The sequence below is a fragment of the Mytilus edulis genome, chromosome 12 (genome assembly GCF_963676685.1).
Source record: "Mytilus edulis chromosome 12, xbMytEdul2.2, whole genome shotgun sequence".
Classification (NCBI taxonomy): Eukaryota; Metazoa; Mollusca; class Bivalvia; order Mytilida; family Mytilidae; genus Mytilus; species Mytilus edulis.
This window is the reverse complement of record NC_092355.1, coordinates 42,034,582-42,051,471: the sequence shown is the minus strand read 5'-3', so window position 1 is coordinate 42,051,471 and position 16,890 is coordinate 42,034,582. Positions and strand designations below refer to the sequence as shown.

Genomic DNA, 16,890 nt, shown 5'->3' with positions numbered 1-16,890 from the left:
TATCTACTTATACTAAAGTTATAAAGCGAAAACCAAAAGTCTTCGGACGCCGCCGACGACGACTACGGACAACGACGAGGCCAACGTGATACCAATAAACAACCAAAAATTTTTCAAATTTTGCGGTCGTATAAAAAGCATGTTCTAAGTGTGGTTTAACTGTGTCGTTGTTGTTCTTCAAATGTGTCCTATAATTTACATATACATATAACAAAAATTTATCGATAACTCTCAACTTTTTTTTTTTTTTATTAAATAAGTGGTGTGGTACATATCTATATTATGAACTATATGAACATACAAAGCGATGCAAACAAATAAGCTTAATCAACTATAGTTAATAATAAACATGAATGATATTAAAATATATGCAAAGCGAACTAATCAATTAAACTAAAATATATATTATATAAAGTTTTAAAAATGCGAAACAATGACCTTAACTAAAATGATGAATTAAGAAACATGAATCATATAAAATTACAAAACAATGCAAGCAATTTGAACTTGCATGACATAAATGAAACTATGCAATATAACAACACGATGCAAAAAAAATATTCACTGAACTGAACTAAAAGGAAACAATCATGAGTTCTATGAAAATGATACACCTCAAGGAATTAAACACATTGGTGAATTAAATATCGTTCCGAAAATTCATCAGGATATAATGTTTCGGAAGACTGTCTATGCATATACATATATATGGCGTATTGAATGCATATTTTCTGTATACGAAATTCATAAGTGAGCAATCAAATTAGCTGTATTAAAGCCTTTACGTCTGGGTCCTTCTCGTTTTTTCCTTTGTCTTTTTTTACTCTCGTTACGTAATCTTTTATTCTGCTCTTTAGTGTTGTCTTCAGATCTAAGTTTTGTTCATAATGATGAACTATTTCACGTGATAATCGTTCGTATCTTTTGTTGTACACCATTTCAACCAATTTATCCCAGTTTTTCACCTCTAATGCATGGTAACAGCGTAGTATCAATAACTTTTCATCTTTTGTTATTTTCTTCATTGGTGTATTAACTTGTTTTGTGTTTGATTTAGTTGACGCTCCTTCAGTTGATGGTCCCGCTTGTAGTATCTTCACTGGTGTAGACTTGTGAGAGTCCTTGTCTGATTTAACTTTTCCACTAGATACCACTTCTGCGTTCCTGTGGATATCAAGTGTGACAATTTATTACAATTTTACATAATCAACGATGATTTAAACAAAAAACAAAAAACATAGTTGAAGCATGTAATTTTTTCCCTTGTTTCTCCGATATATAATTTAACTCATTAAAACAAAGAATTTTTAACAAATAACGCAAGATGCACAATTTTACGAGAAATTTAATGTTGCCAATTTTTCAAATAAGATAAAATAAAATCGACAATGAATAAAAATAAATATTCATGTATAAGGAAGATTTGACTAAAAAGAAAACGCAGAAATCAAAACCTGCAATCAAGTTGGACCGTGACAAATTTAATGTCTGTATACATTAAAGAAGACTTAAATTGTCACTGAAGTGTTTTGACCACCTCTATCAATGATCAGTGGTTGATATATTTGTTGGTTGTTAAATTGAAAAGAAAACTATACGATCAATTACTTATTTGATTTATTGCTATACAAGGCTTGGAATCTTACCATATTTAAATATGACTTTGCTTAAAAAAATTTAAGAACCTTAGAAAGCACGCTCACATACCCTACGTCCCCACATTGTCATTGGAGAAATTAAATAAGTGTAAGAAAGAAAAGTTGTATAAGAAAAAATATTGAATAATAATTTCCTGTCAATATGCACATCTATATAGTATGTCCTTATTATCTACAAAATTTTATGAAATTCTGTTGTGTGGTTTCAGTGGAGTTGAGATGACAAACTGTTGCAGAAGTACATTGAAGCAAATAAGTTCAAAGGGGCGTAACTCCTAGAAATAAAAATGGATCGTAATTTCCTGTCGATATGCACATCTACCTAGTATGTCCTTATTATCTACAAAGTTTCATAAAACTCTGTTGTGTGGTTTCAGAGGAGTTGAGATGACAAACTGTTGAAGCAGTACCCTAAAGCAAATAAATTAAAAGAGATGTAACTCCTAGAAAAAAAATTAAATCGTAATTTCCTGTCGATATGCACATCTAGATAGTATGTCCTTATTATCTAAAAAGGTTTCATGAAATTCTGTTGTGCGGTTTGAGAGGAGTTGCGATGACAGGAAACAGGACTGACGGACTGACGGACGGACGGACGGGTCAAAAACATTATACCCTCCGCAACTTCGTTGCGTGGGGTATAATTATGAGTAAATTGCCAGTCAATAATGGTTTTATAAGTCCACCTCTGTCAAGAATATGTGGTTGAATGATTTGATTATTGTTAACTAATACGATTAATCTAAGGCTTGAAATCATACAATATTTAAGGAATACTCTGTTTTTTTCAAAATTAAGAATACTTTGGGTACATGAAATATTTTCTTATCTCTGGCAAATCAATAACTTCCAAAAAAGAACATTTGTGAGGAAGTAGAACTGACTATGATAATCATCTTACATTTAATTTCTTGCTATGGCTGTCGGATTAACCATATGCATTTGTCCGTTGGCATGGTCGTCTACGACTCCTGAACATTATTGGAAGAAGATGAGGATGAAGATGGTGATGATAAAAATGTCAGTACAATGAAAACAAGTGAGATGTATGATTGTGCAGAGAAACAGATATATTGTAAACAGAGAAAATATATCATGGATATGTTGGGTATATATACACTTTGAAATCATACCTGTCTACTTCTTTTTCTAGTTTTGGTTGTTTAGCAAGTGACACATCGTCAGCAAAGTGAACATTCTTCGCTGGTCTCTCTGGGAAATACAAGAACAACAGATCTTTATCCAAATGCCTCTAATTCTAACAATTTATTACAATTCTTACTTATAATACAGGACTTCTGTATTTACAAATGCATCTCCGAATTCAAATTTATAAAAAAAAATTCAACATAATAAATCTAAAAGTACAAATTGAACCTCATATTAGGCATGTTAGGGATTGGATGGGGTGCTTAAATTCTGTAATTTAATTTTTTTTAGACCTATTTTCTCTATTCTTTATATTTTTAGCTCATTATTCTCTATTTTTTTATATTTTAGCACCCCATTTTTCTTTATTATTATTATTTTGACCTTTTTTTCTACTCTTCATATCTCTATTTTGTAAACCTCCATTCAGACCCTCTCATATGTGTATACTCATCACATATTTTTGTTTAGTTTCAACACGATGCAAACTTTAATTATTTAGATATGTGCACAATACTGCAATAACATGCATAATGTTGTAAAAGAATTTTTCAGGTTAAAAACGTTGCTGTTTTATGTGTTTGTGGTTCTGTCTTGTGGTTGTATTTTTTTTTCTTTTTTGGTGGAGTGATAAGTTTTTTTATTGTAATGTAACACCCAACGCTTTCATTAAAGTCAATGTAAACAAAGGAAATAATTTGTCATTTCATTATCTTGTAAATGCTAAATATACTAAATGGAGGAGGTTCATTCTTTGTTAAACTGAGTTTTCATGAAGGATGCTTTATGACAAAGTCTATTTTATAGATTCTTAGAATATATTGTATTCTGTTTGCCAGTTAAGAGCTAACCAAAAAAAACAGCAAGATTTATCGAAATAATAAAATCAAACCATATAATTACATAAGATGTATGTTTCATTATAATACGTTATTCTGATTGGCTAACCGCAATCTCGCGTTATTCCTTAATCAACTTCATTTTAAAATGAATTGTAACATGCATGTTGACATGTGCTTCTATGATAAAGTGCACAGGTAAATAAAAGAAAAAAAACTTCATTTTAAAGATTATAGCGAAAAAAATGTTATTATAAGGTAATTTCATAGGGTTGTAAAAGTGTTGACCGTGCACACATTTTAGCGCTTCATACAAATGTACTTCGGTAAACGCTTTTAAACCCCATTGATTTTACAAAAAGAAGCTTTTAATTCTTAAATGAATGATAACAATTCAACTTACTTTGACATGTTTTCTGTTTGTCCTTATAATATAAAATAACCTCTTTATGGTGGTCAGTTTTTATTCCTGACCATTTATCAAATCTGATTTTATTAAGAGTGAACAGTTTTTTCTGGTGATATTCTATTTAACTGTGTTAAACCACATTTTTAAACTCGTAAGCAAATAAATGCACAGATCATGTAATTTGCTGTAAAACAAATAGGGGGATGAAAGTTAACGAACAAGGAATTCAAGCTAGGCAAAGATATGCAACTTAACGTCTAGGAACACAAACTGAACTGAACAAATGCTTGATAGATTGAACACAATTTTGGTGGAGGCCGCAGTGTGATCGTTGAAAAGGAGACCCCAAAAACATAATGGCCATCGTTAATAAAAGGAATGAAAAGGATAATGACTGACTACGAAACATTTAATAACTCTCAGATTATACACAAGTAATCGATTTGAGGTGTCTGATTGACATTTTTAGCCAATTCAGATGAACACTTTATTTCTCTTTAAACATGTTAAAGTGCAGTAAAATCAGATTCAATATATGAAAGTCTAAGGTTGTTTTTTTTATTTGATGAAAACAAACCAAAAATGAATACGCAGATAAAAGTTTAATGGTAGGGGGTCTGGATTGGGTTTACAGAATAGAGTATTATGGGCAAACAGTGCAAAATAATGGATTGAAAATTAAAGAATAGACAAAAATAGACAAAAGAAATCAGAATGGAGAATAATAGTGTACTAAAATATACAAAATAGAGAATAATGGGCAAAATAAAGAAACAAACGAGAATAATTATCTTAAAAATAAAAAAAAAAAGACCCTAATAGAAGAGGTCATCCAAATTTTCAATGCAGTTTGTAAAAATAAATGATATGTATTAAACTACTGTAAACCAACTTATTTTCGCGAGCGATTTATTTTCGCGACTTTTGCGAGTAGAAAATAACGCGAATATAAATCGTCGCGAATATGTAAACCTTGGATCTATCTCCTATTAAACTTAATCAAGTTAATCAGAAAATCGCGAAATTAAATAGCCGCAAGGTGGTCAAGAAAGGGTAAAACGCGAAATAAAGAATCCGCGAAAATAAGTTGGTTTACAGTATTGTGCTTAAGATTTGATAGTTATATTTTTAAAGATGTTTAAATAAAATATTTTAATTATATTCATTGTCTCTTCATTTCAGTTATTATGTTTAATACCTGACATTTGTTCTAGTGATTATGCATAATTCCTGAATTTTTTAGTAATTATATATAATCACTAAAGCTACCGGTGATTATACATAACATAATTCCTCATTCTACAAATTCACTGTAACATAAAGATACGCTGCCACGTCCGGGTAGTGTTTTCGTTAGGTCTTTTTGTTTTGTATTGATCTCAGGGTTTTAGCCCTTTTCAATTGATTTTTATCGTTTGTTCTTATGTCGTACTGTTACACAACTGTCCCTGGTTAGGGGAGAGGTTTTCGCGCCAGCAAACTTGTTTAAACCCGCAATATTATGTATGTGTCTGTCACAGTCAGGAGCGTGTAGTTCGGTGGTTTGCCGTTGGTTCATGTCATGATGTCTTTCATACTTGTTTTTCGTAAGTTGTTTTGTTGTTATAAATTAGCCCGTTAGTTTTTCTCAATTAATTTGTGTTTCATATTTTTCATGTCGGTGCCTTTTATAGTCGACGATACGATATGTTGGATTTTTTTCTTTGCAAAAGTTGGTACGGTAGCCTATAATTGCTTGCATCCTTTCATCATTTAAAATCTGGTGGATAGTTGTTCATTGGTAATCATGCCACATCTCCTTATTCCTATATTTATTCTTCAAAACTTTCATGAGCACAGAACATAAATCTTATCTGTCAAAACCTTTGATGACCTTTTGATGTTGCAAAATTTATGCGTTAGCGAAGATTGAGACAAACCGTTACACAACTAACCAAGAATATTAAACTCTTGAGCAAAGAATATTAATAATCTACTAATGCGCTTTGTCCATTCGTGAATTAATGTGTTGTTCTTTCGCTCGTTAATTATTTAACGTTATGAAAGTTAATGAAATCATAGTTGTTTGAATATTATATAGGAGAAAAAATGCAACATAACATTTTGCTTATATCAAATTCTATGTCATACATAGTCAAACGTAGTTGATGTACTTACTTAGGATTGTTGATTCTCCTTTAACCTCTACGTTACCATCACCCCTTTTTAAACTCTGATAGTATAGTTTTTCTTTTGCAAGTAAGAGTGGAGGTCCATTTACCCAAGCTTCTTCGTTTACAAATTCTTCTGTTATTTCATCGGGATAAGAACGAGAGTAGATAACAATTTTTCTGCGCCAATACTTTGCCATTGTTTCCACAACAATATCCCCGACAACATTTCCCTCCTTTTCAATTGTTGTCAAATATGTTTCCCAACTTTCGTTGGCTAAGTTGATAGATTCTTTCTTTTCCTAGAATATTTTTTTCATATAAATATATTATGTGTAAATGTATCAATCTTTTCATCAGTGTTTAGCAATGTTGTGATGAAAAACAAAAATGAAAATGATATTAAATGACTGGCAAGAAAACCTCAACTTTCTAACACTGTTAGCACATGTAATCGTCAATACAAGATTTAATCAAAATTCAACGCTAGATTTAGGCATGTCTTTGTATTCAATTTTAATATGTGTATTTTAGTTAGATCAACTGTCATTAAATCATGTTCGTTTAATATGCATATATTGCACACTGAAATTCAATAATGAAATATCAATTATTAATACGAGTTTATTTGCTTTGTTGATCTGCAATATGCACGATTTTTTATTCTAAACAATTTTTCTATACAACGTTAACAAAACTGCATTATCTGTATTTTATAACTTCTGCCAATCTAGGCACACCTATTTGTAATTGTTTTAATTTTCAACAAGTAAAGTGATCAAATTGACATCCATTTTATTCCAATCAATATCTAAAATCAATACATTTCCAATACTAAAATAACAACCACATGCACACATATTAACTAAAAACAAAATAGAGCGAAGTAGTCCACAGCTTTTTAGAAAGCTCAAACTTGTCAGATTTTAAGATTTTCAAAAATAGGATTACTATCTAGCTCGAAACAATGTAGCATATCTTTGTCAAAAACGGCAGTTGCCATTACAAATATTAAAATGAACAAATGACAAAAATAGGATTACTATCTAGCTCGAAACAATGTGGCATATCTTTGTCAAAAACAGCAGTTGCCATTACAAATATCAGAATGAACAAATGACAAAAATAGGATTAATACCTAGCTCGAAACAATGTAGCATTTTTGCTATTTTGGCAAGGAACCGTCAATCAAACAATAAACAAATCAACATACTTTTCGTTGTGTCAGTTTTGTTTTTTTTTTCGTATGCAAAAATAGTAGATTATTCAATATATGTATATATATATGCACTCTTAAACAAAATACAAAAAGACGAAATGTGAAAGAAAAGTTTGTAAACTTACATCAGACACATCTCTCAGTTGTGGAATAATAAGTTGCCGGAGTTGTAAATGATCCATCTTAGCTAACTCAAGACGACTCAGCTGATCGCTGCATGCTCGGAAAAACGAGTTCCCATCATTTGAAATATCACAGCAGAAATATAATCCGTTTTTCTTCAACTGAAGATTTAGACGATCAATTGCTGCTTGTTTGACATTGATGGCCGGAACTGGTTAAATTATATGCAAAGAAATAACAAATGATATTTGGCGTTTTGTTGGCAATGCCTAATAATTGCATTGCATGTATCACTGGTGGTAAGCGCATGGTCGTAACTAAAAGTTACGACCATCCGGAGATGGAAGACAACTCTAGAGATAAATTTTTTTCCGATTTTTGTGCAGTAAAAGGTTCATTTGAGCCAAACCGCTTGTTGCATATACACTTATCGTGAGTGCATTGATATTGAAACCAAATTTAATAGATAAAATCATTCAAAAATTCGAGCATGATGGTCGTAACTTTAAATGTGTAATGGTCGTAACTTCAACTAAAGTATTTTGGATGTTGGTCGTAACTTTGACAAATGACCATAACTCGAGTATTTAGACAAACTTTTATTAATGAATTTTAAAAATAAAAGTAATATACTCAGATGTCATATATGATTTGCTACAAACAATGTTATTTGTTACTCTTTTAATGGTAGGCAGAAATTAAGCTAGAGAATTATTAAACATACACAGTTCTGATGTATTTCAAACGCTCATCATTTAGGAGCAGCAGTGAAAAATAATCAACTCGCATTAAGCCAAAAAGTATGTTAGGGTTGTGTATTAATATATTGTTTTACTGTACGTAAAGGCATAAAGTTATTAAATACACATGTATTCCCTCATATTTGTTTTAATCTTATTTTATTTACGACTTTTTTTATCTGCAATCATGTCGGCAGATGACATTGTTAACACTTTTTGTTAAATATATCTTTAAAGCCTCCGTCACACTTACCGGATAGCTCGAACGGACGCCTAACGGACATTTTTTTTTCAATCCGTTCATGTTCGTTAAACGTCCGTTCTTATCCGTTAGACGTCCGTCCATATTCGTTGCATGTCCGTTAAGCGTACGTTTTATCCGTTGACGTCCGTTCTGTCCAGTGGAAAACTTTGAGCATGTTCAAAACTTTGAACGGACGTCCAACGGATAAAATGTCCGTTGAACGTCCGTTAAGCGTCCTTTTTGTACGGTACTCGTTCATTTCATTTCCGTTTTGTATCCGTTACGTGTCCGTTATACATCCGTTGGAGGTCTGGAAGATAAATTCACCAACGGACTTCTACCGGACGTTTAACGGATAAAACGGATGAGAAACGGACTCATACCGGATGTATAACGGATAAAACGGATGATGAACGGATCTAAAACGGATAAATGCCAATTGGAAATTTCGCGTTAGAAATGCCAATTATTGGTATGTCAGATTTCTTAAGGTTCGTGAATTCTTATTATTCATAATCGATCTTGGAGTATAAGCACGTCTTCACAATCAAGCAGCTCTTATTCAGGCCAGACACTGCCCGTTGGCGGAATTCTGAAGACCAAACCAAAGCCAGTTACACAGAAACGTTTTGAATATTCATGCGATTTTTCCGTATATCATGTTCATCCGTTTTATCCGGTACGCTTCCGGTATGTGTCCGTTTTATGCGGTACTCGTCCGTTGGATGTACGTTCGACATCCGTTCTGTCCGGTACGTTTTCGTTTCTCGTACGTTGCATATCCGTTGTGTGTCCGTTATGCATCCGTTACGCGTCCGTTTTATTCGGCCACTACATCAACGGACTCCCAACAGATAACAATTTTGTCAACGGACAACTTTTATTTTCATCCGTTAGGCGTCCGTTCGTGCTATCCGGTAAGGTGTGCCCGAAGCTTAACACTTAATCAGCTATATTGCAGTTCTTATAAACTATTCGGCTTTTGGTCGTTCATAAAGAGAATCCACAAATGAGACTTCGGATTCCTGGGTTGAGTTCAATATCGTAGCAGCTACGTAGTGCTACGTAGATTTTAACTATTTAACGTATAGCTATAGACTATTTGTAACATAGATATTGATAGCAGCTACGTAGCCGCTACGTAGCAGCTACGATATTGAACTCAACCCTGGATCTTTTAACGTGTTGTCTTTATTTCTTATCGATTACATAACGATTATATATTGCGGTATATCATTGATATTAGTGCTAAGAATTGGTACAGAAAGAAAATGAAGCCATGGTGTCGCAATGATAATTTTATTAACCTCGAAAGTAGGAATATTGTTGATAATTATATATTTTACACTGATACACGCTCTGAATTTAAGAGTAATAGAAAATAATAGTTTGTAGCCAGGCTTAAGCTTGTAGCCAGGTTAATTTTACAAGGACTTAGGTAGAACTAAATGTACTGCGGCAACTATCACATACAAACCCCGGTATGCAGTTTAAAAATAATGTGTATGTTATATGTATTAATGGCTACTCATGGACTTCGTTATTGGACATAACTGTGCACCTTATTATAAGCTTGATTTCACCAAACAACAATATGATTTCTAAAAATCTAGGCTAAAAATAAAGCGTATGTTTTTAAACTCTGGTACAAACCTGCGAATTCGCGGGTATGGTATAGTCTCGATAACAAGCTTCATAACTTGTCAATATTTTTAGCTTACTTCGACTCCTTACTGATGCTTTTCCAACTTAATGTATCAATCTTAAGTTGTACATTAAAAAAAAAACCTAGTAGGTACCTGCTCTATCTTTGCAATAGATGCAAAATCTTACATTGTGAATGAATTTAACCGCTTACATTAATTTTACTATTTGACTCTTGCTAAATTTTATACATAATATTTCCAGTACATTTCATTTTGTATTGCGTCGATCGTTCGATTCGTTCCAATTTTCTTCCGTTTCGCACTTTATAGGTACCCCTCTCTTCACTCCTTTTTGACCCCGTTCACACAGGGACATTTTTAACGATTTAAACTAGACCGGTTCTCTTTAGATCGGTTTAAGGGCTAATGTGAACACATTGAATCGATCTTCAGTCGGTCTAAACTAAAACACCAAAAGAGGTAGTTAAGTTTGAATCGATCTAAAGAAAACCGATCTTACTTTAGATGTGAACGCATAGATCGGTTTAAACTATTACGATTGAATCAAAAATAGCAGTATTTCCGGCGTCATGTTGAATAACTTCGTTGCTACAATGATTTTTTTCAATATTAAACGGATAACTGCAATAACACCAGTATCAAAATTTTAATTTGTGATTCAAGAGAAACAATAACTTTATCCAATTTTTTTCCCAAGTGTGTGTATCAGTGTATCAACACATGAATTTGATAAATCATTTCTATAAATACACAGTGTTTACAGTTTTATGGGCAAAAAGGTTAGATCGATTGCGTTTTTAATTGTAGTGTGAACGCAGTGGTTCAGATTAGACCGATAGAGATCGTTATGATTAAAGAAAATGTGAACGCTAACTGGTTTTAATTAGATCGATTCAGATTAGATCGATAAAAAAATGTTAGTGTGAACGGGGTCTTAGTTTTCATTATTTGGTGAGAACAACTTCACAAATATGTCTCGGTTATTGTATAGAAAGGTATATACTATGAAAATTAGAGCGCGGGGCCTTGCCCCAAACTCTTATTTTCATAGTATATACCTTTCTATACAATATCCAATTTAGCACATATTTCCAACTTGAGTAATCCTGTAATTAGTCTATTGATATGTTTTGGCTGACTATCTGTTACAGTAGCTCATTTACATAGTTTTTAAATCTACTCACTATCATCACTGTAAGAAATTGACTTCAGAATGAAAGATTGTAGTTGCTGGTGTAAGTATGTTTATTGGTATATTTGTATAAAGCTGTGTTTTACTATACATGATACATCCCAAAACATATAGATAGTTTGTAGTGGCAGATCCCAAAAGAGGGTGGTGGAAAAGGCTTATTTGGGGGATGATCAATGCTTTGAATAAGAACATACAGTTGAACCCCTGCCCCTTTATTTTGGGTTGGAACCCCTTTAAAAATGAATGGATCTGCCCCTGGTATGTATCCATAGGTAGTCTAGTGAATAGTTTACATGCATGAAATATCTGTCACTGGACATTAAGCAACCAATAATCATTCCATTCATGACGAAATATATCAAATTGCTTTTATTTCCCTTTACAAGGTTTCATGGTTCACTCTATTTTTGTGTACAAAGTAATTACATGGAAGATAAAATAAATGATTACAATTTTGGATGGCATTGTACTCTAATCAAGTTATAATGAACTACAATGTATATTTGTACTCTTTATTTAATTGAAAGAAACTTTTAATTGTCAAAAACAGTTTTTGATCCAAAGATTAAATAGTGGGATGTTTAAAAATTAATTTGAAAACTAATTACAAACTATTTAGTTTAATTTGGAACACAACATTTTTTTTCAAAATAGCCAGTAGCAATTTGTATTTCAATATCTTGATTACGATACAATGAAATCTTACCCTTGTGGTCATTCATGCGTAGTTACTTAGTACACGACAAAGTATGTACTATGAAAGTTAAAAGACAAATTTAAACAATTTGATTGGACGAAAAGTTGTAAGTATGTGCTAAATAATATAAGTGATGTATATGTCGTTAGAATCCATATTTTGAATGACTGACAATAGAATGAGGTTCAGTCAACGTTTGTTCACACCATAAATATTATAAAGTTCCTCAATAAATTGCAAGGTATTAAAGCATCGATTTCGAGAAGTGAATTACATAAAACGAAGGTACGTACATGGTATAGTAAAGAATATTACAGAGTCAAAACAAATGGAATACACTATTAAAAGTTCATCATTTTAATATTAAATGAGTGCCATGCAGAATTTATTAAATAGAAACAAAAAGGATAAATCATCCAGTTTGCCATGATTTATTAAAGAGGGTGGTAAAGGGGGGTACTGAACACGGAAACACGTGAAATAAAAATCGCGAAAACGTAGCACGAAAAATAAAAATCGGGAAAAACGAAGCACGAGAAATAAAATCGTAAATATTAAGAAAAAAAGTACCAGCAGTTATTACTCAGCCGTTCATTGTTAATGGACATAAAGACCTTGTGGTCACTTTTTAGGCTAGCCTGTGCTACTTGCATCTGATTTGAAAAAAAAATTATTATGATGGACTCTATTACATGTATAGCATACATATACAATAGAAAGTAGAATGGTAACAATATACATCAATTTCTATTATATTACACAAGTTTCAAAAGGTACTATAACTTACTGACTTTGAGTTAGTTCCAATTTACTTTTTAATCAAATGCGGAACAATGCAAGAACGAGAAATTAAGAGCACCGACACGAAACACGGAAAATAAATAAGGGGAAATACGAAGCACGCACATCGAACCAAACACGAGAAAACGAGAAATAAAACACAAAAACACGAAAACACGTGAAATAAAAAGGCCGAAAACGTTGCACGAAAATAACCCTTTACCACCCTCATTAAAGGAACTCATGAAATCTTAATGAAAAAAGAGAAAACAAAAGTAATTAAACTAAAACTTCCTCTTTTGGATTAAAGCAATACTAATTTCAAGATGAACGTTTGGTTTTTTTTTGGTTTTTTTGTTTTTGTTTTTGTTTTTTGTTTTTGTTTCTTTATGTTGTCAGCGTTTTGCTTCCTTTCCTATACTAATAAAATGAAAATTACACTTTAAAAACGTCAAAAGTGCGTCCGACGCTTTTTTTTTATTTGCTCCAGCAGGAACTCCCACACATTTCAAAAATTTCGGCCGACCAATCCGGAGCAACAAAGATTAAGCCCGATTTTCTGGTGGGGTTTTTGTTTTGTATGTAGCATTGTGTAGAATGTTGTAATCATTAGTAGTTTTTGTGATGAATTCGTCAGTCAATCTTCGACTAATAACTTCTGATTTTGACTTTTCAAGACGGTTTTATTTTCTTACTGTAAGCATGAAAATGTGAAGTTGCTGAACATATTACTAAAATATTTATGAGTAAGATATATGATATAAATATCAATTTGAAACCTACAGAATAATACATGACACGCAAAAACAACATACCTGAATTATCATGTGCTTCAAATTCATCATCCTGAAATGTACAAAACTAGATTACATGGTAGTTTGCCTTTTCAAACTGACCACTGTTTCCAGAAACAGTTTTTACCAAACACGCTAGATGATACATATTTGAGTATTTTCATATATATTTGTTTAGTTCATGGTTGATAATGATATTATATGATATTATTTAGATGTAAGTTATTACTGTCGAATATGATGATGCTCATCAAAGAGTAACACCTGGATTTCTTGTAAAAAATGGGGACCATGCTGGACTAGTGAAGTAAATTGTTAACAGCAGTAGTGCAATGTGTGTGAATAAAAAAAATTACCACTGTTAATCTGAATAAAACATGCGTGCGTGTGTCGGACAAAGACATATTTATTCAGAACACCTTTGGCTGGTTATATGCATGATGCAGACAAAAAGTTACTGAAAACGCAGATAACGAGAAATTAAAGTTAAATGCAATAATATCATGAATATTGCGCTGATCGTTAGATCTTTTGTTGGTACTTTTGTAACGTTAGGTTGTTGTGTCACTAACATAAACATCATATTGCCTTTTATTCATTTTCCAATTATTATATTTTAAAGATCAACAAGATTTTTTTCATGGAGTATCGGATAACTTAAAAGCTTTGTAATCTAAAACTAAGTTAGTTATGCAACTTTCATATGCTTTTAGTATTTACTTTTGTACGCGTTAATTTAATGTTCCATTATCAACTTCTCATATTATAGGGTTATTGCATGAATATTGGGGAATATTGTCCCGAGTAGAATTTTATATTGCACGAGCTTGCGAGTGCAATATATGTTCTACGAGGGACAATATTCCCCAATATTCATGCAATAACCCTTTTATTGTATAGCAATATAATATTTGAAAGTAAAAATTGGTTTAAACTAAGATTTTGTCGTTGATGACGTCATGAATTTTGAAGATTTATTGCACTAGTGCAATAATAGAATTTATTGCACGCTAACTTTTGGTTACTTTCTGTTGTTAATATTATATTGCTATACAATAATATATTTTATTTGTTCTCTTATAAATAACTGATATTTGTCTTTTTCACAGCCAATGCATCATATGAACGGTTGCTGCATGAGATGAAGTAGATAAATGATGGGTTTTTTTCTGAACAATTGTGATATTTGTCTTGTTTTTTCGTTTTCCACTTTCTTTTGTATTTCACCGTTTAATTTTGATGTACGTGTTGTTTATTTGCACATTTGGATTAAAATAAAACTTTATTTTACGTCTACTCAAAACCTGGGAAGCACATACTTACGGAATAAGAAGGTTCTGGGTCAAGTTTATACGCTACATACACAATTCCTCCCTTGCATATTTCTTTTGATAAATTGCCGATATCGAAGGACTGATTACGCATTCTTTCGTCTGGTTTGATAAATGCGTAATATTGTATCAAAGCTTGTCCCAGGGCTAGAGCATAATTTTGATGATGCAATGCGATTTTTTTCTTATTCATTTGAATCGCCCTCTTGTAGCATTCTTTGATATTTTGCGGAATCAAATCCCTTTCAATGCATGCCAACACAATTAAACCGTCATATTCATCATTCTTGTAATCTTGCCATCTACCATTTATTCCTCCTCCAAGAGACCACGTTATCGGTTTCATAGGGTTAAAGTAAACCCCCGGTTTTTGTTTAACAAATGTCTTACCAATTGTAAAGTCTGTAACTTTTCGTTCAGTTTGTATTTCCAAATTGCTAAAAGATTCTTTAATTGTCAATTTCAATCTTTTGAAAGCTTCCTTAAAAGAAATTGTGTGTGTATGCCGATTGAATTGGTCATGATCACATATATCAAACAAACTCGCAAGGTTGTACGAGTAACCTTGACAGCCTCGACAAAGATCGTCAAACTCCGTAAATCCACGGACTGATCCAGTTGCTGACATGGCTTTAGCTCTTAAAAATATATACATATATACATATTTAGTTATAGATAAAATTGAGAATGGAAATGAGGAATGTATCAAATAGACAACAACCAGACCATAGAAAAAACAACAGCAGAAGGTCACCAACAGGTCTTCAATGTGACGAGAAATTCCCGCACCCGGAGGCGTCCTTCAGCTGGCCCCTAAACAAATATATACTAGTTCAGTGGCCCCTAAACAAATATATACTAGTTCAGTGATAATGAACGCCATACTAATTTCTAAATTGTACACAAGAAACTAAAATTAAAATAATACAAGACTAACAAAGACCAGAGGCTCCTGACTTGGGACAGGCGCAAAAATGAGGCGGGGTTAAACATGTTTATAAGATCTCAACCCTCCCCCTATACCTCTAGCCAATGTAGAAAAGTTACAAAATTGAGTTTTGGTGATGGTGATGTGTTTGTAGATCTTACTTAACTGAATATTCTTGCTGCTTACAATTATCTCTATCTATAATGAACTTTTCCCAGTAGTTACAGTGGAAAATGTTAGTAAAAATTAACAAATTTTATGAAAATTGTTAAAAATTTAGTATAAAGGGAAATAACTCCTTAGGGGGTCAATTGACCATTTTTTCATGTTGACTTATTTTTAGGTCTTACTTTGCTGTACATTATTGCTGTTGACAGTTTATCTCTATCTATAATAATCTCAAGATAATAGCCAAAAAACGGTATAATTTCCTTAAAATTACCAATTCAATGGCAGCAACCTAACGACGGGTTGTCCGATTCATCTGAAAATTTCAGGACAGATAGATCTGGACCTGATAAACAAATTTGCCACCTGTCAGATTTGCTCTAAATGCTTTGGTCTTTGATATGTAAGCCATCTTAGTTGGTTGGCTCGGTCACCGGACACATTTTTGAAACTAGAAACCCCAATGATGATTGTGGCCAAGTTTGGTTTAATTTGGCCCAGTAATTTAAGAGGAGATGATTTTTGTAAAAGATTACTAAGATTTATGAAAAATGGTTTTAAATTGACTATAAAGGGCACTAACTCCTTAAGGAGTCAACTGACCATTTTGGTCATGTTGACTTATTTTTAGGTCTTACTTTGCTGTACATTTTTGCTGTTTACATTTTATCTCTATTCATAATAATATTCAAGATAATAACCAATCAGAGGCTCTTAAGAGCCTGTGTCGCTCACCTTGGTCTATGAGCATATTAAACAAAGGACACAGATGGATTCATGACAAAATTGTGTTTTGGTG

General features: G+C 32.4%; 1 protein-coding gene across 6 annotated transcripts in view; it reads right to left on the bottom strand.

The window, feature by feature from the left end:
* Positions 1 to 231: 231 nt before the first annotated feature.
* LOC139498500 (uncharacterized) overlaps positions 232 to 16,890 on the bottom strand; it is a 62,904-nt gene continuing 46,245 nt past the window's right edge. For all 6 annotated transcript variants that reach the window (XM_071286909.1, XM_071286908.1, XM_071286910.1 and 3 more), the window contains 6 exons: positions 14,988 to 15,633; positions 13,686 to 13,716; positions 7,550 to 7,758; positions 6,213 to 6,507; positions 2,792 to 2,870; positions 232 to 1,164 (listed from right to left, as the gene is read on the bottom strand). In XM_071286909.1, the coding sequence (XP_071143010.1) occupies positions 759 to 1,164; positions 2,792 to 2,870; positions 6,213 to 6,507; positions 7,550 to 7,758; positions 13,686 to 13,716; positions 14,988 to 15,633 (1,666 nt within the window). In that variant the 3' untranslated portion in view covers positions 232 to 758. The remainder of the gene's footprint in view (positions 1,165 to 2,791; positions 2,871 to 6,212; positions 6,508 to 7,549; positions 7,759 to 13,685; positions 13,717 to 14,987; positions 15,634 to 16,890) is intronic.